We start from the raw sequence: 24,646 nt of genomic DNA, 5'->3' as shown, positions 1-24,646 counted from the left end.
TGGTAAAAGAAAGATAAAGAGCTGTTGCTAGGAGAGACCATGAAGAGTTTCAGTCCCCTCCTTGATTCCCAAAATATTTATCATATTTGGGGACAAGGGAGAGCACTATAGCTGAGCAGAGTCTCTTAAAGCAACAACTCTTTATCTTTCTTTTACCATTGGCAGGTACCCGCACACATCTGTGAGAATAAGCAATCAAATAGTCCATAGAAACAACAAACAACATCTACCTCATAATTTACATGGAAAACGCACACCTTTCAGTAGAGGAAGATAACAGCTTTGAGGTACCTTTCTCTTCTGCAAAGAAACACATTATCATAGATCAAATTTGTGTTTATGTGGTACTTATCTGTGTTTCATTATTATAATTATTTCACTTCTCTGTTACCTAGAAAATATTCCTTGATCTTACTGTTGTTTTACCTTTGCAAATACAGAAATGCATGAGATCTCCTTGGAACCAAGCTGAGAAAAATCTGTTTGTTGCCAGCTCCACAAAACAGTCTGTTTTAATTGATTCTAAGCACTCAGAGTTCACAGGATACCACGGTGCACCCAGTAACATCACTGCAAGTGCCACCTCCAGAATTTTCCCTCTTATCCTCTCTTCCTTTCATCCCTGTCCAACTGAAAAACAATGTAGTAATGCTCACAGGCAGCTGAGGAAAGGGAAAATTTTTGCTACTGCCATCCATTTTTATGCTTGAACATATAACATCTGTGGTGTGTTCTTGGAAGTATAGTTATCAGAATGCCTAAGACGGGATGCCAGGTGGTCTAGGAACTAGATTTCCTAGAATGCACCAGACACCATGAATACTGTGTGCCACAAGTAGTACCTGCGGCATTCTGGAAGCTGTCGTTTCCATAATTCCTGATATCCAGTTCAGTTCCCTGGATGAATGGGCATCATGGGGGCTATATGTGTAGGTCATTGTGAGCAGGGGGGGAAGGAGAATGGACCACGTGACTGCAAGAATTTTTCCTCCTTTTAGAGATCTGGACTGGCATCACCACATCACTCCTCAGCAGTAGGAATGAGAGAGGAGGGGGATTAATCTCTGAATCAGAGAAGAATTTGGCCACTGTGAGGCACATCTGTCTTGGAATTGTGGCTTCCCAAGTCAAGGGAGTATGAATTTCAGAAGGGTTTTTAGTAAAACTGTTTGCAGATGCTGACTCAGGCCATTTCCCCTCACTTTCCCAAAACTTCTTAAACTTTTGTTCAATGTGTGAAAGTACTTTGTGTATAAATATAAAGAAATAAGTGTTTAGGCTGTAGTAGTACTATGCTCTTTTGGACAGTCTTACAATTTCCCAGTCCAGATCTCTCCCCTGGTTTAAACTGATCAAAAGAGATCATGTTAGATCTCCTTATTTAGTGAATATCACATCCCAAAATCTCAGAAAATCATTTACCTCCCTGTGCTTTCAAACAATGCTGACAGCTTTACTTACAGGAAGATACCATCAAACCCCAATGGCTCTCCGTCTCTGCATATGTGGTGCCTCAGTTCCTGAGGATCTTCTACATTACACTTTATTTTGTCCCATGTATGCAGAGGTTAGAGCTAAATTTCTTGCTAACTTGTTAGTGGGGCGTAACTTTACCTCTGATACTGACAAATTCATTTTTTTGTTATCTGATACTGATTCATCTGTCACTAGCAGAGTATCCCTGTTTGCCTTAGCTGCAAAAAAGATTAGGGCAAAGATTGTTTCCTCAGAAACCTAACTTTTCTCATAACTATCTGGTATTTATTAAGGTCCCATTTTAATTGTATTTTATTTTTATTATTTTAATAACTGTATCTTATGCTTGTAAGATAGATTTCTATTTTTACTGTTTTTAACTTTGTATTGTGACGACCTTTGGCCATATACAATTAAACCTACTACCTACTATGACAAGTACATGTCATAGTCAGACAGAGAGGAAGGATGCCAGCTGATGGACGTGGTTGGAAACATCTTTGTGCTCTTCCCTTCTGTGTCATTTTTAGTAGTTAATTAATATGGCTGGTCTCTATCATAACCTGCTGGCATATTGAAGGGTAGGATGGACTAAGCAGCCCATCAGTGTTTGGGCAATTTTACCCTGGCTCTCTTCTTGGCCAGCTATTTTTGCTGGCTTTGTTTATTCTTGCCTTCATATGAACTGTGCTGAAAGGTGCCAGTCTTGATCCTCTTGCCCCAACGTACCACACAGACAACTAAGGGTTTATTTGTTGCTTCTTAACACCAAGGGCATTCCCTCTGAGCCCACCCTGCTATGTAGTGAATGACAGACTGTTGCAGAAACTGCCCTTCGTGACTGTATGATGCCTCAGGATTAGGGATGGGCATGGAATGGGAAAAAATGAACCACATGATTTGTTGTTTGTTCATTTTCACAGAACACGAACCACAAATTAGCCAAACTTGGGCCGGTTCCGAACCGGTTTGAGGTTCGAGAGATCCCAGAATGGGCACCTTCACGCTTACAGCCAAACTAAATAAGACTTTCCCAATGTCCAATATCCACCAATTTTGCAGGTGACCTAGTCCTCACTGTCCTCTAAAGACACCCCCCCCCCAAGTTTCAAAGAGATCAAACCCCAGGAGATCCATGGGTTCCTCCCTTTCCTGTCATTTTCTCTTCACATTGGCAAAAACTGGAGGGTCTGCTGGAAGCTACTTTGAGGGGCTGCAAACTGAACTTCCCAATGTCCAAGACCCACCAAATTTGCAGGGGACATAGTCCTTACTGTCCTCTAAAGACCCCCCAAGTTTCAGAGAGATTGAACCCTGGGAAAGGCATGATAGTTTTTCTGAATAGCATATAATCACATATATATTTGAAATGGTGATTAGTCTGTATTCAAAATTATAAATGACCATTTTGCCTTCCCTCACCTCACTGTATATGGTGAACATGAGTCTCCCATAAAGGAGAGATGAACATTCTCTTTCTGGTTTTTGGATGAGGCCTCAGCATATAATATCATGCTTCAATCTGGTACCACATCTGAAGCTACCCACAACTGAGCTTATATGTATGCACAAAGAGAATCTTTGTTTTATTTCCTAATATTGCCTACTTTGGATGCTTTAAATTGAGTTGGTGCTGTAAGCTTCTGTATGCAAAACCAAAAACATAATTTTAAGCCATTGTGTGCAGTATAGTTACTTAAAGAAAGATACAACATATAGTCCAAATGTATATATTACAGTATATTCAGGATGAAGTCATGCATAAAGCATCGAGCTGAGATCTGGGACTCCTGGGTTCAAATCTCCACTTTGCCATAAAGCCTGCTGTTATGACCTGGGGCCAGTCAGTCTAACCTACCTCAGAAGGTTGTTGTGAAGATAACTGGTAGGAGGGGAGAATGATGCACATTGTCCTGAGCTTCTTTGAGGAAGGGTGGGATATAAATGTACTAAATAAATATAGTATGATATAAATAAATCTGCATAAAGTAACGTCTTAGTAATCAGCATGACTTTATTTAGCAAAATTTGTTTAGACCTTTTGCAGCTGGCACATTTAGAATGGGAAAATATATATATATATATATATATATATATATTTAAATTGGCTAACATGCTGCTGCTTTGGAACATGTGCATGATTAAGTGGGATTGGGGATATAATGTATGAATGCATGCGATAACTGACATAACTGAAGCAAATTTTAGTAATTTAAAAAGACAGTTTTCTCTCCTTGAAATAAATTAAAAAAAACTGGTTTTGTCTATTCCAAATATGACAATTAATTATATACGAAAGAGAATTTTCTCACAGCAATCCTAATCACCAGTAAAGAAAACAAAACACTTCTTTTATACTCAGAACTATGCATGAATGTATTTATTATGTCAGACAGTATTTACTTACCATTGCAGCATAGATTGTTGGCTGGGCTGTTGGGTAAGAAGAAACACTGTGAATGTTGTTATGCTTATTACAGGCAGAAGCCCAGAAAGGGGTAAGGTGATGGATTGTGTTAAAAATGGAAGGTTCTGCCTTGGTTTTGTCAGGGTGTTTTTTTTTTTTTAAATTTCCAAATCACATAACCTGTTCGGGAACTTAGAGCTTTGCTCAAGCAAAACAATATTCAGGAGAGTGCCCAGTGATGTATATGCTGGAAGCTGGTCTGGTTACCCACCGAAGTTGAACTAAAAAGGGAAATAAAGCTCCTGCAACAAATGCATTCGTGGTGACAAGGGAGTGATAATTCCACTGTAATATTGGACCTCTGATGATGTGAATGAGAGTGACAAGTCCTAATTACCACATTTCTGTATCATTAATTTTCATAGTGGCATGATGTGATAACCACTGAATAATCCCAGGAAAGTAACTGGAGATATAGTGAACCCACGAAGCTGCCTGCACTGAGTCAGGCTGTTGGTCTATCAAGGTCAAGTATTGTCTACTAAAACTGGCAGCACCTTCTCAGTCAGAGATCTTTCACATCATCTAATTTCTTATTCTAAACTGGATGGAACCTGGTGCCTAGATGCTCTTCCACTGAGCCACAGCCCCTCCAAAATGTAGCTGTGTACTCACATTGGACAAGCTGTATTTTCATAAATATTATCCACAGTTTGATGGAGGATATCATCAAATACAAAAGGACAATACAACTGTTTGCTTGCGTAGCCAGCCCTCTGCTTGACCCACAGATATGCCGGCCCCAAGACTCGCTTGGGGAAGCTGGTTGCAGGCTGCGGGGTGAGGGGAGTGTGGCATGGCAGCCCCCATATTCTCTTTGGCCCAACTGCTCCCAGAAGCCTCCTGCCAGACAGCATGTACTGCCTGATTCAAATCTCAGCTCGCCAATCAGGGCAAACTGGCTGGCGTGGCAGGGGATGAGGTTGGTGACAGACCTGAGAGGACGTCTGCCAGCATATTTAAAAAGGAGTGGACCAGGCATCTGCATCGGTTGGCTCTTGCCTGGTGAGCAGCGGTGGCAGTAAAAGAGTGGCGGCAGAAAGGGAACAGCGAGGACAAGCCGTGGAAGCAAGAATGTCTCGTAGCAGCAGCCCCACTCTAGCAGCCAGCAGCAGACTGCAGTGTTTCTGCTCACCCTCCGTCTTGCACGCACTAGCAGCAGGACCCGTGGGCAGTGGCAGCTCCCCCTCACTTTGGCCTTCTGGGGGAAGAAGCGGCCTGCAGAGACTCAGACTCCAGTGGCCATGCTGACAGCAGTGACCTCTTGCTCCTATTGAAGAGGGATGTTGTAGGCAGTCTCGCTCTTGGAGTGAGCTCCTGGGAAGGTTTTTTCCCCTGGAGCAGCATTCTAATGGGGGAGGGGAGCTGGACTGTTAACAATCAAAAAAAGGGGAGGAAGATGGAATAGAGACCGAGAAGGGAGAGGAGAGGCTTTGTTCTATGTTTCTCCCCCTCCTAGCTTGCTTGTTAAAGGTCAGCTGGGAGCCTACACACCTGTTGCAACAAGTACAGCCAGGTGGCCCCCAGCCTATGACAAGTGCAGCCGTGCCTCCTAAAGGCATACCTGTGCCAAGCCATCCAATAAGGGTTCCAGGACCACCTTTCTGGTAAAAGGAGCTGTGAAAACAAGACCAAGCAAAAGGGATGTGGTGGCCAGGCCGTTCCTGCAGGCTGCTAAGGCAGAGGGCTGTCAGGATGCAGTGCGATCGGTGTAGACAGGGCTGGCACCCCCCACAGGCATCGGGGTTCCAGTATGGATGTGCCCCAGGTGGTGTGTGCACAGGTAGGGCCAAGCTACCACACATTGCTGCCCAAGGTTTGTCAGGGGCTGACCCACAAGGCCATGGGCAGGTGCACTCTACAAGGCCTTACTTGTGCTTTGGAGCTCCTGTCTGAGAGAGTGGAGAAGCTTGGGGCCTCTGTGTCCGGTTCAGCAGCTGGTGTTCCAGTGCCTGTTGACCCCCCTTTTGGTGAATGGGTCAGGGGCCTTTGTTAGGAGTACAACGAGGGCAAATGCCAATGTTTCTGCTGTAGAACTGGCTGTTCTGTCTGTGAGGCCCCAGTGCTCAGCAGCCCTTTCGAGCCCAGTTTCCCCATTTTGAGGGTCCCCTTAAGGGATCTTGGGAGTGAGGCATGGAAGTGCATGCCCAGCTCAGGGGCTGTCGAGGTAGCCTCTCTCCCTGGTGGCAAGGGATCCACAGAGAGATATATGCCTATATGGTATCCTACTAATTGTTATCCTGCGGTTCCCTCCTCTACTGACAGCATGGGGAGTGCATGGGGTCATTACCTGTTAGGTCATCCTATGCTTGGATCTGGTCCTATGCAATGCCAATGCTCCATAAGCTGTATACCAATAAATGTGTGGCCTCTTTTACTTCAGCAAAATTGTCCTGTGTGTTCTGCCCCCTTGCCCTCATCCCCTTCACGCAATAATAAACAGAGCTCGTTGTTGCAGGTATTATTGCAGGACTTAAAAGTCATTATTGCAGGACTTTTAATCAACGCCTATGAGCTTTCTGTACCAAAACAGTACCCAATGGAGTCATGAGTTTCTAGGCAAAGTTTCTAGGCATAGTATACAAAATGTCTTTAAAACACATAATGGTTTGAATGTTGGTTGAGTATTTAGCTGTTGCATATTTCAAGTATTCATTATGTAAAATAAAAAAACCACATTTATACAGATGCATTTATTCTAAGGACAGCTCTGGATGATAATTGTGCTTTATAATCAATTGCATGATGATTAATTAAGACCAGCTGACTTTTCCTCATTGATGTAGAAATAATTTCTTTCAGTTAGGTGTGTTTTGTATGTGGTTATCCTGTGCCATTGATTTAAATTGTGGTTGCTTGTAAAAAATGTATTTTGACCTCAGAGCTATATCATTGAAGAGGTTTTAAATGTACTTCAGCTCAAAGAAAAACATACAAGATACGTGAACAAGTTCTTGGTGACCTATACAGTACATGTATTACAATGGGTCATATTTCAGCTACTGTGTGTTTGATAAATAGCCTGCCTCTAAGAGCTCTGTCCTCAGTGCTGAAATCTCCCATGATATATGAGCAAGTCTGTCTGATAAATTCTAATGTCTCCATGTATGTGATAGCGATTCATCAGGTTTGTAATGACTGTGCTCAGAGAAACATATTGAATTCATAAAGATTCAGATTTAGGATATTTTAGGAGTAGCAGTGAGATATTTTCTCCTTCCTTCTGGTTAAAAATCATTTTAGAAATAGCTTACATTTTCCACACAACCACTAAGAAGTGTTATATTTTTAAGCAAAGTGTTCATTTGCTTTGTCAATTAATGGTAATCAACGAGCACAAATTGACAGTATGGGGCAGTCTATGGATTAATGGAAAAATTGGATGTTTGACAGCAAGAATACATGGAAATAATAAGAAAGCATACTGACTTTCTGTTGTCATGCTCCTGGTCAACAAAATGTAGTTGGTTTTATTTCAGAATTTAAAAAATACTGAAATATGGTAAACATTTTTTCCTCTGCTTGATTTTTTTATCATTTTAATTATGGGGGAGGGGTAATCTATTAGTTCATCTATACTATAGCCTGTATAAATAAACACGTTAATGTGACACTGCATTTCACCTAATTTTTCTCCATGTATCTCTTAGCAGCTAAAAGTGCGTAATACAAGTCTTTTTTTTATCAAGTCTTTTTATTATATTAAACTCTCCTTTTCCAAAATCCACAGTTAATGAATTAGTAGTATGGTGAGATATCTTTCTTAAAGTATGAGGCAAAATCTGCTTCTATTACTGGAGTCCTAAGGAGATTTTGAAAGATGAAAATGGTATAACAAATTCACCTTTTAAGACACTGTGAATTTGGGTTCCAGACTTGAATGCTGAGCTTTGGGCAAGCCTTACTGTTTAGTTTCCTGTCTTGAAATATGGTTCTGAAAGGTTGCATGTATCTGGCAGGTCCTGGAAGCCACTCTCACGTATTTTCCTTTCAGGTGCTCTGAGGCAGCAGGCTAGAAGATGTAACATCACATATATCAACCAAGGACCTGTTAGTCTTTCAGCTGCCCAGAAAGGAGATTTGCAGACATAGCAGCCAGCTATAGCTTTGCTGATTTCGCAATCTGCAGGAGATAATGCACCAATATGAATATACGCTTTTAATCTACAGATTTTGCACTGTTTCAGAGCCAAACTGTTGCCAGACTGCTATCATTGTCTTCTCTTTTTGCTTATCCTTCTTCATTATCCCAATTCCTTAACAAGTGCTTGCCTGGATTTGTCCATACCTTTTTGACTTTGTGATGAGTTACATTTTAGCGACTATTTTAGTTACTGCCACTTAAATAGGATCAGTTTATTTTCCTTCTCTTTGAATTGGTAAGAGGCAGTGTGGCGTGAGAACCAGTGCAGTATAGTGGTACTGGACTGAAATCTGGGAGTCCCTGATTCAAATCTCCACTCTGCCATGGAAGCGTGCTGAGTAACCTTGGACCAGTTATATACTCTCAACCTAACCTACCTCACAGGGGTATTGTGAGGATAAAATGAGAGAGCCCAGGATGATGTGAGGTGCTTTGGATATCTTCTGGGAGAAAAGGCAGGTTAAATAATAATAATAATAACATTCAATTTATAGTCCACCCTTCAGGACAACTTAACACCCACTCCGAGCGGTTTACAAAGTATGCCATTATTATCCTCACAACAATCACCCTGTGAGGTGGGTGGGGTGAGAGAGCTCCCAGAAGCTGTGACTGACCCAAGGTCACCCAGCTGGCTTCAAGTGGAAGAGTCCTTATATTGTTACTATTATTGCTGCATATTCAACAGGACACATCTCAGACCCATTTTAGTGAGGAAAAAACCCCGCTGTCTTAGAATCATATATTTGATTTCCAAATCTGGATGGGCATATTTGCATAAAGATTAATAAGAATGTCATAATTCTATACCCAAGCCAGTACCTTTATACAAATATGAGATGTTATGGACAGAATATTTATTTTAAATGTAGCATCTGTACATGGGAATAAGATAACTAAGCAGCAGTATTTCCCTTTTATTTCCTGTTATGAGCCTACTGATTGAGATTTTCTTCATGAAACATAACATGACATGAATAGAATCAGGGCTTTTTTCTGGGAAAAGAGGTGGTGGAACTCAGTGGGTTGCCCTCAGAGAAAATGGTCACATGGCTGGTGGCCCCGCCCCCTGATCTCCAGACAGAGGGGAGTTTAGATTGCCCTCCGCGCCGCTCCAGCGGCATGGAGGGTAATCTAAACTCCCCTCTGTCTGAAGATCAGGGGGTGGGGCCACCAGCCATGTGACCTTTTTCAAGAGGTTCCGGAACTCCATCCCCCCGCATTCCCCCTGAAAAAAAAGCCCTAAATAGAACCAAGCATTAACTTAAGACCAAGAACTTCTATTTTCAAGTTATGCTGGAACTCTGCAACTCATTTGAGTGGGTTTTCATTCAGCCACATAATGTGTTCTTCTGGTTTGCTTGTGTGGCAGAGTTACAGAAAATGTTCCTTAGGAGCAGTGGTTCCTTCATGAGTTGCAAACTCACAGGATTGTTGTAAATTTAATTTGAGCATTACAGCTACATTTATTATTGGAGCATCTATTAAGAAAGCAGCATGAAACAATAAATTCAATTCATGTCTTAGATTTGGGTAACATGGCTTAAAATTTCTCCGTAGTCATAGCCACTGCCAAATCACTCTCTTTCAGCGTCACTTTCCGCGGTTTAAGACAGAGATACACCTGATTTACCCTACTTACAGTGCCATCCTAAAGAAAGTTACACCCTTCTAAGAGCATTGGTTTTGAAAAGTGTTCCTCTGCTTGGAAGGTAATTTAAGTTGCTGTGAACATGGAATATAGAACATTGGAAGCATAACTGTAAAACACTGAACACCTTGAAAATCCTACAGAAATGATAATAGCAAAGTACAATTTAGACAATATTGAGTGCTTCATAGATTATAACTTAAATTGAATTTGTAGAAGCTTTTTCTGTGGTCAGATTGTAGAAATGTGCCCTGGTGTTCAGATATTAGTAATGAAACTTATTCCTTTCCTAAGCATATAGAGGATAGCAGTTTATTGTGTTTTATTGCAGTAGCAGAACCTTTGTTTTTTGTTTTAAAGCAGAATGTTCTAAGCAGTTGGATGCTAATTCCAACAAGAAAATATATGTATATGTACCCAACATTGAAATGTATGTGTTAGACAGTAGGTTACAGAAGAATTTCTTTAGAAAAAAAATAAAACCAAGCTATTTTGGTTGTAATCAAAAATGTATTTTTGCTCATAAAAAAGTTTCACATAGTCACTGTGTCTACTCTACAGAATTTCTCCATTTCATTACACCACGCATCAATTCTAGTTTCATCTGGTCACTGCAAAAGAAAAAAAAAACCTCGTGGCTAGTGTGTGTCATACAACACAGGAGGAGGAGGGTATTACTCAGTTCTACTATTCCTACATTTAATAATAATAAAAAACAAATACAGAAAATTTTCTCTCCTACTTTCACTGCTGTGACAGTATTAAGTGCTTCTTAGATTATAAGAAGTAACACTATAAAGTCCTATAAAACAATTTGGTTGGCACAGTACTTTGAAGACAGGGGTTTGTTTGTTTTTTTAAAAAAATCCACACCAGTAAATTATCCTCATTTGTAGCTTCTCCAGTAGCTGAGTCCAAGGCTGTGTGACGCTTATAGAGGAATGCTTTTTTCTGCCTTTTTGTTAAGCACAACTGTAGTCCTATGCATGTCATTTTAAACATTAAGTACAGCAACACTGATATTTCATGACATGTTAGCCGGAACACCTATTACTGTTGCTTTGACTTCAAGCGATGTGCTTTTTTCTTTGTCAGTATCCCAAAGGCTAATTAGAGGAGGATAAAGCTCAATGAATGAAAAAGATTGTTTCTTCAGGTAATTCCTTAAATAGCTGTGTCCTGCATCACAGTTCATTTCACGAGAGATGCAGCTGAAGAGAGATACCACGCATATGAATCCCAAAAGAGCCCCAAGGCAGGCCAGAAATGTGATGATGTTCCTTTTCTTATAATTTGTCATTGCCAGATCCAGTCCTTTTGTGGTGACATTGATGCATTGCCTCGCGTTCCGCAGTTGGACAGTGGGGATGTCCATACAAATTGTGTATTCCGTCGATGGGGTTAGATGTGTAAAATTATAGACCTTGATGTGTGATGGGATACGAGCGCTCCAAAAAGGCTGAGAGTTTCCATCTTTTGGAAAGGCAGCCCATCTAATGGCTGATTTCACTATTTTAGAATTTGCTTTCCAGGAGAGTAGTGCAGAATTAGATTGCACATCTTCTATTTTAATAGACAAAGATTTATGGTTATCCTGGGGAGAAGAACCATCCACATTAATCATAATAGATTTTAAATCTGCACCAACCAAATTAGTTGCTATACATGTATATAGGCCACTTTCTTGATGTGTTATATCACTGATATCCAGTGTTCCTTCTGAATGCACATAGTATTTGGCAGAAACCGTGTTTGGCAATAGCTTGTGTCCTGATGGAGTTATCCAGTACACTTCAGGTTCTGGTTCTGCTGTCGCTCTACAGTGTAAGGAAATGTAGCTTCCTGTTTCTAAATTCAGGCTTGAGGGGAAACTTTCTGGAGCTATCAGTGGAAGGCAGATTTCCATCATTTCCCTGAAATGAACCTTCCTCACGTTCTGACCTTGAAATTCTGGAGGGTCCACACAAAATAATGACTCTGGCTCCATGAATCTAATGCTAGTTTTATTCATGTTAATCCATCGGATGACGCAGTCACATCGGATTGGGTTGCTGTGTATGCTGATTTCCTTGAGATTAGGCAAAGACTCAATTGTACTGCGGTACAGGGCACTAAGCGCATTACTGTTGAGCATGAGTGATTCCAAACGGGGAAGTTGGAAGAATGCATTTGGGTGGATGTATGATAATCTGGGGTTGTTTGTAGCTTCTATTTTTCTCAAATCTGGCAAATTGTCAACAGCCAGATTATCTATAGATATAAGTTCAGGCATATTATTAATTCCCAGTTCTTTGAGGTGTACCATATTGCTAAAATCCCCTCTTTGTATTCTGTTAATAGGGTTCTTGTTTAGATCCAGAAACTTAAGGTTTGTAGCCTTCTGAAGAGCCGTGTGGGGCACTTTAACTAATCTGTTGTCATAAAAAGAGATGCTTTCTAAATTGTCAAGGCCAGCCAAGGCATTATCTGGTATTTCTGTGAGATTTATGCCTGCTAAAACCAGGCTGCGCAGATTGATAAGGGGCTTAAAGTTCTTATCTTCAATTCTGATTATTGGATTTTCTCCAATCATTAGAACCTCAAGATTAGGGATAGCTTCAAACCATTTCCTGTTGATCAGTTGCAGACTATTTGAATTGAGGTGAAGTCTAAGAAGATTATCAAGGCCCATGAAAGCTCCTGGTGCAATTGAGGAAAGCAAGTTGTGGTTAATGTAGAGTTCTTGGAGATTGGTCAGTCCAGACAGACATTTGTCAGGCAGCTCTGTAAGTTTGTTTTCCTCAAGATACACTGAAAGCAAATGGGGCATCCTCCTAAGTTCAATATTGGCCACTGAAGACAAACTGTTCTGAGATAAATCCAAGCCAGTAAGGTTTACTGGGAAGTCTGATGCATATTCAGTGTTTTTAATGTTGTTTGCCTGTAGGAGTAGAACCTGGGTGTCAGTAGGCAATATGGTTGGAAAGGCAGAGAGCCCTACATCATTGCAGTCTACTGTCAAAGCTTCCATGTATATAGATCTTGGAGTAAACCACGGCCTTACCTCACATGTACATGACTGAGGGCAGTCTGCTTTTTTATCCACAGCGTGTACTAGTGCAATGATTGATAGGCCAAGTAAAAAGTGAATTATGAGTGGCATGTCCTTCATCTTAGCTCAGTATTCCTGAAAAGTAATTGGCCCTTAAGGATTGCGCAATTACAGTTTGTTTTTTTAAGTTCAGTAAGAGTCAGTCATTTGATAAGACAAATACTTTCATTTGTCAAATGACACATGATGACGCAGTACAACAATCCCCTTCTTCTTGGAAAGAAGCGGCACGCTTGCAATCACTCTCTCTCATTATGAGAGGCATGTTTTGGGAATGACGTTACTCTCTTCATAGGGACAAATACTGAGATGCGTTTGAAAAATGAAGTCCATTCAGAATGTTGTTGAAAAGGAAGCAGAGCAATTATATAGTAATGTTGAGTTTATAGTCCATGATATCTTCCCTTTTATTGTTATGGAAGAGAGGCCTGCAATATGAAAAGAGAGAATAATTAGTACTTGCATATATAAAATAATCATAAGTAATTTGTGAGGGGCAGGGTGGGCAATATGCTGCCTATAATGCAGCAAACTGACAGACTTATCTGAAATATCTATGTTGCTACATTTTTCTGTAATGTGGACATTGATATTTATAATGCCAGTATAAGAGAAATAAATTTGTGAGTCGGGCTTAGGGTTGGCAACCTCCAGGCTGGGCCAGTCATTCTCTCATATTTGCAACTGTCCTCCAGACTGCAACGTTCGGTTCCCTTCGAGAAAATGGCATATTTGGAGAGTGAACTGTATGGCATCACATCCCTTCCCTCTTCAGACTCCACTCTTCCCAAGCTCTAACCCCAAATCTCCAGCAATTTCCCCAGCTGAAGTTGGCAACGCAGGTTGGGCTTGTATCAGGAAAGCACTGAGTATGCAAAATTTTAGGCATTTACATGTTTATACAAGCTTTAAATGTAGTTGACACAGTAATATCCTTATAAGCTTATAGCTTGTCTTGAATTCATGAGATATTCAAGTCTAAGGAAAGAGAAGAAATAATGCCTTAACCCATTTATACACCTTGTCCAACAGTGAGTTGAGTCTCCTGGATAGATGGTGCTTCCAGTCTTCTGCCACCACCATCTGAAGTATCTTTCTTCTGAAGAGATTATTTATTTATTTATTTATTTTATTCAATTTATACCCCGCCCTCCCCACAAATGGGCTCACCCATATTGTAGAATTTTCTACAATTTTCTTCTCACAGAAATTTCCAAGACTTATTCCAGCTAAGTTTTTAGGAGATGTATTATGATATTTCTGAACCTCTCAGTTTCTCTTCTTTAATATAAATAGCTAACGATTTGCATTTTGCTTCTTCTTGAACAATATTAGTGATGTAAAGTGTTTTGAAAATTAAGTGGCTGAAAAGTGGAAAATGAGTTTATGTTAGTGAAGTCATACTGGACATAATTTCAGTGGGAGGTGTTGAGTGTTTTTTAAAAAACAATATTTAAATATTTTCACCTTTGCTGTAATTTCTAGTAGATGCAAAATTCTGGTGTACTTTCTTTAAAGAGTTATTCAAGGAGCTAAAACTGAAGGAGCATGAATATTTGCTTTTTGCAAATGTTTTTAATTATGTTTGGAAATACTTTTTGTAAATTATTAATGTTTTAATGTTTCTATGCCCAGTCAGGGAGTCTGAAATCTGAGAAAGCATGAAGTAGCACCTTGTAATAAATGACAATAACACTGTGACCCATTCTATCTTCTTGGTGTTAATCTTATATCTTTATTCCAGAGTGTTTCATCTAGCCTGGGTCTACAGGAGCAACAAATAATTCTGTTGTTTTTCCCTTTTAAATTGTGAATGCCCTCCACCATATCCCAAACTGTGTTTGAAACTCTTAAGGCTTGCTTTGTGGGCATTGGATAGTATCAGAGAAACAGAAGTGCAGTTTCCCAGTTTGGCATACCAAAATACTCGTGTGATTTTGTGGATGTTGGCTAGACTGTTCCCACTTGGCAGAGACTAACCAGCATAGGCTTATTTTGAAGCAATTTATGTACTAGTACAAAGAAATAGTACACACCTGGCCTAGGTTATGAAAATGACTGCAATAAATTTGTGAAGTCTTATAAAACTACTGTGTACATGATAAAAATAATTAGTTCAACCAAAATTGTTTGTGGTGAGCGTTAGACCATTGATTAATCTAGTTTAGAATGCTCTCCTCTGAGAGAGTAGTGGCTCTCCAAGTCTTTCCCTACTCTATTCTTTCTATTATTTTAGACTAGGTAGGGTTACTGGGAACTGAATAGAGGCTAATAACTGTGGTGACTAAAAGGAACCTCCGCATTCAGAGGCAGAAGCCCTCTGGATACCAGTCACAGGAAGCAACATCAGGGGAAGGCCTTGGCCTCTATGCCCTTGTAATGATTTACTTAGTTTTTATACCTTTTGTTTTTATATCTTGCTTTTTATATCAGCTCCTCCTTACATTACCTTAAACTTTTACCTCAGGAGGGCCCTGGTCCCAATCTACATTCTTTATATTTCCACACGGAGAGTTTCAGGTGTTCTGTATACCACTTATACCTTGAGAACATCTTCCCTTTTTGGTTTGTGTGATCTTCAGAGCTCATTTTGAGGGGGAATGTGCTGGAACGCCATTCCGGCAGTTCCCCCAACAGGTCACATGTCAGGTGGCCCTGCCCACCTGACTTTAGGCCATTTGGGGCCGTTTTGGCCTGGATTTTTGGCCATTTTGGGCCCGTTTTGGCCTGGATCAGCGCCGAAACAGCCCGGATCAGGGCCGAAACAGCCCAGATCGGGTCAGTGCCAGGCAGGGGGACCCTTCCACACCTGGCACTTACCTGATCCAGGATGTTTTGGCCCCAATCTGGGACCAAATGGGACCAAAATGGCCATTTCCGGACATTTTGATCCCATTTCTGCTGAGATTGGGGCTGGAACAGCCACAATTGGGTCAGTGCTGGGAGGGGGAGGCTTCCCTGGCTTGGCACTGACCTGGTCCAGGATGTTTTGGCCCTGATCCTGGCCCAAATGGGCCCCAAATGGCCATTTTTGGCCACTTGGAGCCTGAATCTTGAATGAATTTATTTGCAGTCAGAAACCATCCTTAGCAATCAATAGAACAGTTACATCCAGCGTAAAAATGTAAAGGACATAGAAAAATATATTTAGCATTTAAAATCTTGTCTTAAAATGTATATAGTTGTCTGGGAACCACAGTAATTCTAATATTTAAAACATTGACATTAAAATAGTTAAAATCGTAAAAAGAGCAGGACAGACTATGTATGGCTATTCTTTCTATTATGGAATTTAACCAACTAGAGACAGAATTTGGCTATTTGCCTGGAGATAGTTGGATTTTCATCAATTAGGAATTTCTCCAGGTAGGCCTTATTTGCCTCTGCAATTGGTCTGTCTAATAGTGGGGAAATAAACTTGTCCCTATAGACTTGATAGAAAGGACAGCGAAAGAACATATGAATAAGTGATTCCACTTCACCAATGGACCAACGGCAGCATCTGTCCTCATATGGGATCTTTCTATATTTTCCTTCAATGACCATTAAAGGGATAACTTCACATTGGTCCAGGCTGAAAGCTCTTCTATAAGATGGGACATCCAAATGAGTGAGATATCTGGCCATACCCATAACATATCTAGATTCCCTAGGGGCCATAAAATGAGGAACTGGGGGCCCGTTTCAGCTGGGATCAGGGCCAAAACTGCCAGGACTGGGTCAGTGCATGGCGGGGAACCCCTCCCCTGCCCGGCACTGACCCAATCTGGGCCGTTTTGGTCCCATTCCAGGCCAAAAGGTGCCCAAACTGGCCGTTTTGAGTCATTTTGGGCCCTTTTTGGCCTGGATTGGGGCCAAAACGGCCCTAATTGGGCCACTGCCAGGTGGGGGAACACTCTGCCATCTGGCAGCAGCCGAATCCCAGCCATTTTGGGCCTGATCAAACCAATTATGCTAATGACAAATTTCCGGTGATGGCAAGGGAAGTGGCATATTCTAATGAGTTATGCTAATGAGTTGAGCTAATGAGTTCCTGCAGCTCTTTTTCTACTAAATGACCCCGGTGACGTTTATATTGCTGCTACCATGACTCCCTCAAAAGGTTTTTGCTGCCACCAAAGGCTTTTTAACTGGTATTTTAGGAACACTTGTTGTAGATGGTAGTGTGACAGAGCAGTCAGTGCATGGGGGTGGCTGTGAGATAAATAGGGAATCTTTTTTTTCTTCAACAAAAGTGGAATTTATTTATAAGTACATAAATGTGATCGTTGAAATTTTTGTTATTGGTTTCAGAATGATTCTTAAACTTGGTGGTTTCCAAAGAAAGTATCTCTTCTTAAAGGTATATCCACAGACTGTTATGCAGACTAATTTTCCACATGGATCTTCACTCTCATCTCATCCACATAAATGGTCTTTCCACACAGCTTGCCTGACCTAGATAATAATAATTATAACATTCAATTTATATACCACCTTTCTGGATAACTTAACACCCACTCAGTGTTTTACGAAGTATGCTATTATTATCCTCACAAGAATCACCCTGTGAGGTGGGTGGGGCTGAGAGAGCTCCCAGATGCTGTGACTGACTCAAGGTCACCCTGCTGGCTTCAAGCACAGGAGTGGGGAATCAAACCCAGTTCTTCAGATTAGGGTCCTGCCCCTTTTAACCACCACACCAAACTGACACTCTCTCACAGATATACACAAACTGACCCAAGTGCACACATAGTTTACCTGATTTAAACAAGATTAGGCTCTCAGGATGCTACACAGTTTGTCTGCTTTAGAAAGAATCCTTTCTCCATACACTTTGCCTGATTTTTCCAGAATTAACACTTCCTCTCAGCGCACAGACTAAAAACTGCAGTTCACTCTGCCTTTAGATTACAGCTGCCATCCAATCAAATTGCAATCCATTCAGTCAACCAGCCCCTCTTCTTCTTTCCTTAAAGGCCTACATTTAAATTCACAGTAACAATTTTAAAAAAACCCCACATTAGGAAGCAGAAATAAAATCCAAATTAAACATTACAGCCCTGTTGGTTGGCCACTGTGTGCAGCAAAAAGTTTGGACTAGATGGACCACTTGTCTGAATCAGCAGGTTTCTTCTTATGTATTTAACTTGGTACCATCTGCATGCAGAGCATGTGGTATGTCACTATTCTCCCTCTGTTACATTACAGTCCTAAACAAAGTTACACCATTGGAATTCTATTGACTTCAATGAACATAGAATGGTGTAATTGCTTTAGATTGCATTGTAACTGTGTAATCCTAGCAAAGGTGCTCCAGTCTGAGTCCATTTTGAAATTAATGAGTTTAGACTGCATCAAGTTGCACTGTAACCTGGGCTAACTTCAATGTAACTTACAGTACACACCACAGAGTAAATGCTACATACTTAAAGGATTCAGTCACACCATATTACACCTTTCTCTGTTTTTCACTATGCCATCTTGCATTAACAACTACAAGTCACAATGGTAGCACTGTTTAAAAAATATAAGATAAGGCCAGTAGCTTGTTGACATTGATGAATGTATTTTTAGATGTTGTTGGTTAAAAAATGGACCGGAACTGCAGCATCCTTGGCAAAGGGTGACATCAAAGATGTAAAGCATATAAAAGTCTCTACTAACATCTGATTTGGCTCTCTCTCTTCTCATTTGTTGGCTGCTGAGTCCTTATCTGTAAAACTGACTTACAACTTTCCGATAACTAGTAACTATTCTGCCAGTGATAAATGTTATCTGAAATGAAAACTGCTGCTGCCAGTGAGAGAAACATACAGTGCTTCTAGAAGTCATCTATATTTTCTTTGTTTGAAACATTTTATCCTGAACCATATAGTTGTAAGTTGTTGTCAATTGTTTCTCTATACAATAATTTTTACATATATACAGAAAAATATAACCATTGTTATTTGTCAGTTCTTATGTAGTGCAAAATGGGGACCCACAGGAACTTTTAGGGGAGAGGTGATCCCATCCTTCTCATCTGACCTCACTTTGCTCCCTCTTGCTTACTCCACACTCCTGTCGCCACTTATTGCCCTCCTCCCATATCTTCTCTCCTGCATTCCTGTTTATATGGGATTGCTAATGCTGTGCACTATCTTGCAAGAACTTTTTTGTTGTTGAAGTTGTGATGTGAGCATGTCTGCATATATCACTTATCCGTTTTGCAGGGTTTTATTCCATCTTTCTGAACCTTGGGGATTTTTGTGCAAGGATTCCTTCCTGTATGGCTCTGGTACCACTGGGCAGATTGTTTGATCCACATGCTGGGGGCTAGGTTCAAAATTAGATGTATGATTTTACAGTATTTTAAAGTGCTTCACAACTTGAAACGCTATTAAAAATAGATTGACCTGTTATCATAACAAGGCACAAAATGAATTGTACACTGTGGACCATAACAGCATAATAATGCTATCTCCAGTACTGCCCATATCCTACATTTCACTGGCTTTCAGTTAATATGAGGTATTCCAGATTGAATCACTACACATCTAATTCAGTCATCTTCGTACAGACAGAACTCCTCCACAGCTAAACAGACAATCACATAATTACTTCTGAAAGGACAGAGGCACTTGATTCACACAGATGCTTTTGTATAGTATCTCTAAAACGAGATTTTGTTGTGCTCTATCGCCTTTTTTCCTTTGATATGTAAGTGTTAAGGGTTTTAACTTGCAGTGTTTTTTAAAGTACATAAATAAAATGAACCATGTGTGAGCTAGATATACAAGTGAAACATTCTGCTGCCTTGACGTTTTCTAATGTAATTTTACGATGACAAGCCAATTAATTTGCAATGCAAACTAACATTGGTACAAAACATAATGATCAAAATATATCTGTTCCATTGAATTAGGTACACTTCTGGCCATTGGTGAAATAAACATAATGCACAAATAGTCTGTGCATCAAAATCTGGCATTAATTTTATGAGCTACATTCCTCATCAGCCTATTCTGGCTGTGCACAAAAGACTTAAAAATGAACTGAATCTTGAGAAGTATTTTACTGTTCCATAACAGACTTTATGGGAGAAACATTAGCATGATTTCTTTGAAAAATTTCAAATTCAGAGCAACACAGTGTGGGGATGAAGGTAAAATAAAAGTGTATTATCGGGGTCAGAATTACCTTGGAGTTGTAAATAAACCTTTATTAGGCTCTAGCATATTTGGACTTTTTAAAAAAAGTCACTGGCAGGAAGGGTGCAGCTTTCTCAAAATGAATGGCCATTATCTGCCCCCTTCTTGATTTAGCTTAGCCCCTTATTCTCAGTCCAAAAAGCTATTCCTGTGATTTATGGCACCCCTGGGAATAGTGTGAGATGTATGGGGTGCTGTAGTGGTAATCAGCAGAAAATCTGCTTTCTGGAACAAATATTTGTGTTACCTGTACAAAGAGGGGCATTTCCACACAACCCTATTCTCACTACACTGCAACCTTGGCATCAAGAAAGGAGGGAGACAAAGATCATTGTTCTCTTCTGGATCTATACACAGAAGACTGAAAATAAGTATCTAAACTTCTGCCATTCACGTGCCTTTTTGGTTTGTGTTCAATATGGCAATTAGAAAATGAATGTTCACAATTAAACAGAAAGTGTCTAACACTGAAAGCTCTCATGTTTTTTAGCAATATGGAACCTTGTTATGGAATTGGTTAATTGTGTTTAGTGTGTCTTGAAGAATTAAGAACATAAATGGGTGCCTTATGGAACACGTCCTACATCATATTTCCAACAGTGATTAGCGAGATGCTTGTGAGCTGGGCATGAAGTCAACAAGCCCTCTTGCTGTTCTTCCCCACCAAATGGTATTCAGTGGCATAGCAGCACTTGCATGTTTGTGCAAGATCTTACACTAGAACTTGTCCAGCTGCTGCATGTGAGAATTAAAGAAGCCTGCTTAGCATAACACTGAGAACTCTTTTGCAAATTCTTGTGTAAACATGCCTGGAACACCACTAGCACTTATTTTTCTTCTGTTTATAATTCCTTGGACTCAAATTTTGATCTTCAGCTGAAAGAATAATCCTTTTCCTTTTTCTCTAATTATTTTAGCTAATTGTCTAATCTAGGGAATTAGGTTAGATTCTGGAAGAATTATTCATACACAGCATATGAACTCTGGAGAAAGAAAGTAGGGGTTTGTTGAAAAACATTGAAAATACTAAGAAAAGAGCCTCTTTCCTGCACTTTATGGTCAAGCCATACAACATGGTTTTAAAGGGAAATGCTAATAACTGAGTCTTGAGCAAATTTATATGTGCCAAGCCCGGTGAGTGGTGATTTACTGTTAATGTGCAGATATTTCATGCCTGCATGTTTTTATACCAGAGTGAAGAACATGCAGCGACTCTCTGCTACCTAACTAGAAGATATTTTTAACCTGTTCAAAGAAATCAAAGCCCACAATCAACTGTGCAGCAATATTCTCATTCTTTATGAAATGATCTTTGGAAAGGAGAAGTTGAATTGTTTTGACAAGTTATTGTGGGCTTTGCCTGTGTCAGCTGGTTGTATTGATTTTTCATTTGTGCACCTGAGATTAATTTCTCACCTTGAACCAAAAAAAAAAGGGGGGGGGGAAGCATACAGTATACTTAAGGCATGAGAGTTGGCCGCACTCTACTGTTCAAAATTAAGCTAGGCTGTGAACAAGCGGATATTTTGTTTTTAATTGTGTGTGTGGGGGGGGGGGTAAATTTCATCTCTGTTTCATAGCTTCGATATTACAGAATGAAATGGTACAAATGCTTTTAATTAGAGACATTTTGCGCACATTTTCTAATGGTCAGTAAGAATGCAAGTTTATTATGTAAAGTGAACATAAATACTTTACTATATACTAGAACATTTCTTGTTATAAGATAATATGCCTCTGGCAAAGAAGTTATATCACTAGTTGCCAGCTACAAATGGCATGCTGGGAAATGATCAAGCTTCTCATTTCCTTGTTGTCTTATTTTTAAGACAGTTCTGGCTTAATACACAGTTGTTGGATGTAGAAATAGCATTATACTAAGGTGGGGCATCTTGACTGTGCCGGCTTGAACTACTCCATTCATTGAGACAAGTAAGCAGCCCTGGCGCCAGGGTTACTGGCGCCTGAGGCCATCCTTGCGCACGTGCAGAGTGCGCACACTTCCCTGGACTGCGTGATGACATCATCATGTGATGGCCCGTGCTCCACATGCCGTCCCAGCCGCCTGCTGTCCCTGGCCCATGGTTGCTGCGCCCGCCCGGGGGCGTGTGGCGCCGGTGGCATGGGGCTGGGCGGTGTTGGCGTAGCACGCATCTCCGCCCCCGGCACCCCCTCCAGCGCCACCTCCAGCCCTGCGGCCCCTGCGGCCCCTGCCTCACCGCCTCAACGGTGGCACTGGACCTGCAAGTTAGTGTAAGCCTCCCTACCATACAGACTCATATGCACACACTCATAGATGCGTACATATATGTTACATTATTTTCTTGAATCAACTTGATTTTTTATTCTTTTTTGTGCTTCTGTAAATCCTTTTTTGTAGAGAACCACTTGTATCTCTGTTTTTTGGTTCTATTCCATTAATATGGAATGGAACCCTATAATATTTCATACAAATAAGAGACAACTAATTCATACCAGAAAATATCTGTCTATGTACCTTTTACTTTTCCCCTACTCCTCCGCTTGAAGCTAGCTTGGTGATCTTGGTCAGTCACAGCTCTTTCAGAGCTCTCTCAGCCCCACCTGTCTCACAGGGTGATTGTTGTGAGGCTAATAATAACAGACTTTGTAAACCACTCTGAGCGGGCGTTAAATTGTCCTGAATGGGTGGTATAAAAATTGAATGTTGTTGTTGTTATTAGTTCTTTGCATGCTGTTGTCTTAAAATGAAATTTCATGATGCTATGTGTAGTGGTAGTACAGTCATCATTCACTCACACCCAAGATCCGTCATGGCATTGTAGATAAAGAACTTGATTGAAGTCTATGTCAAGCCATTGCCACAGTGTGGCAAATCATTGTTTTTCAGACTTGTTTAATATAATGTTTTTTACTCTTCTGCTAAGGTTCAAAGCAGCATACAGGATTCTCTCCAGGCATCTATTTTACTCACAATAAACTTGTGAGATTGGTTAGGCTAAGAGAGTGAGTGACTGGCCCAAGGTAGAGATGGGCACGAACAGCAATACGAACAAAAAAAAGCTATGAACAACCCAATCTGCTGTTTGCGAACAAGCTGTTCATGAGGCCCCATTCTAAATGAACAGGTGTTCGTTGCAAGCCTCGTTCATTGCTTTTTGTTGCTGTTCATCAAGCCAGACAGTCTAGCACCTGCAATCAATTCCCTTGGCAACTTAGGCAGGGATTGTCTGAACTGTGTCTGAACTCTTGCTGTTGCCCTGGAAACCCCAATCTAAGCCCAATTTAGCTTGATAGGCAGGTCTTCCTTTCAAGTGTGGAGCTCCAAATTTGTTACAACAAGGGAGCAAAGACTAGGGGGGAGGGAAGCTCCCAGCTCTGACTTTGCAGACAGTGGAGAGACAGTTGCTGTTGGCATTTTGATAGAGAGAATGCATTGGAGCTTGAATTTTCTTTGTGTGTGGTGGGATAGGGATCTACTCCTTCAAGTTCCAGCACTGCTGCCGGGCTCTGGGCCAAGTTATTATTTATTATTGGTACCTTTCCTGCTGCCTGCTCAGATAAGGTTTCTGGGAGTGGTGCAATAGGGATCTTGACTTGGATGATTGCTGCAGGAGTGCCTGCTGGTCCCCACGAACAGCCAACCACAAACATGTTCGTGAACAGGGCCATGTTCGTGGTTGTTTTTGAGTCCCTGTTCATGGATGGCAATGAACAACAAACAACATGTTCGGGTTTTTTTCTGTTCGTGCCCATCTCTAGCCCAAGGTCACCTTGTGTGCTTTGTGACCAATGGGGGATTTGAACTTTGATCTCCCAGGTCCTAGTCCAGTACTATACCCGGTACACCACAATGTCTGTCTCATCTGTGCAATGGGGGAAAGAATGATTTGCTGCATAGGGATGTTTTGAAAACAGCAATGCATTTGTGAATGAGAAGGCACTGGCTTTATAAGATCACTCAACAAGTCTCATTTTTTAAAAAAAAATTGAGGGAGCACTGCAGAAGTGCCTGACGGGATGAACCTTAAAACTTCTAGCATAAATATATTATTTTCTGTAATCACCATTAAAAATAATTTGCAGTGGAATCTCTCATAGTCAAAAAGCATCTCCTGTTAACAATGACAGTAACACAGGATGTTTTTGAAACAAATATGTTCTGGATTTTCCAACTGTGTGACCCTTTGCAGACTAATTATCTCTCTTGTAGACGATGATTGGTATGCCTTAATTAGGCTTGCGCCTCTTGCTGTCACTGGTGACTCATGCCATCATTCTCGAGGGATGTGTGTATCTCATATTTGAACTGGAATGGATAAAACTGAACATTGTTTTTCATCTCTGGAGCTCAGAGCCTTTTAGAGTGGACTGAGAAGAAAATGTAAGACACTAACAGTCTCTCTTCGTCTCCCAATTTAGCAGACATAAATGTTTTTTTTTTCAGTGTGTCAGTTTGAATGCAATATGCCCTGCTGGTAATGAGGAAAACAGTTCATTTCACATGGGCCTATTTAGAGGTGGTAAGGATTCCCAAAACACAGCTGTATTTACAAAGCTACCTCTCAAAGAAAACTGTTGAAATAGGCATTCCATAATTTATGTTATTGCTGCTCTTGTGTAAGGACAGGAAAAGATTACTAACAAAAAGGGGAAAGAGTGGGCT

The 24,646-nt window shown here is 40.7% G+C and overlaps 2 protein-coding genes across 3 annotated transcripts in view; one reads left to right on the top strand and one right to left on the bottom strand.

The window, feature by feature from the left end:
• The window catches only part of IMMP2L (inner mitochondrial membrane peptidase subunit 2), a 665,729-nt gene that overhangs the window by 213,330 nt on the left and 427,753 nt on the right, over nucleotides 1-24,646 (top strand). The gene's annotated exons all lie outside the window — the stretch shown is intronic.
• LRRN3 (leucine rich repeat neuronal 3) overlaps nucleotides 10,263-24,646 on the bottom strand; it is a 70,059-nt gene continuing 55,675 nt past the window's right edge. The window contains exon 2 of the mRNA XM_054989413.1: nucleotides 10,263-13,257. Within this exon, the coding sequence (XP_054845388.1) occupies nucleotides 10,763-12,889 (2,127 nt within the window). The 5' untranslated portion in view covers nucleotides 12,890-13,257 and the 3' untranslated portion in view covers nucleotides 10,263-10,762. The remainder of the gene's footprint in view (nucleotides 13,258-24,646) is intronic.

This window comes from Eublepharis macularius, chromosome 9, assembly GCF_028583425.1.
Source record: "Eublepharis macularius isolate TG4126 chromosome 9, MPM_Emac_v1.0, whole genome shotgun sequence".
NCBI lineage: Eukaryota > Metazoa > Chordata > Lepidosauria > Squamata > Eublepharidae > Eublepharis > Eublepharis macularius.
This window is presented reverse-complemented; position numbering and strand designations above follow the sequence as displayed.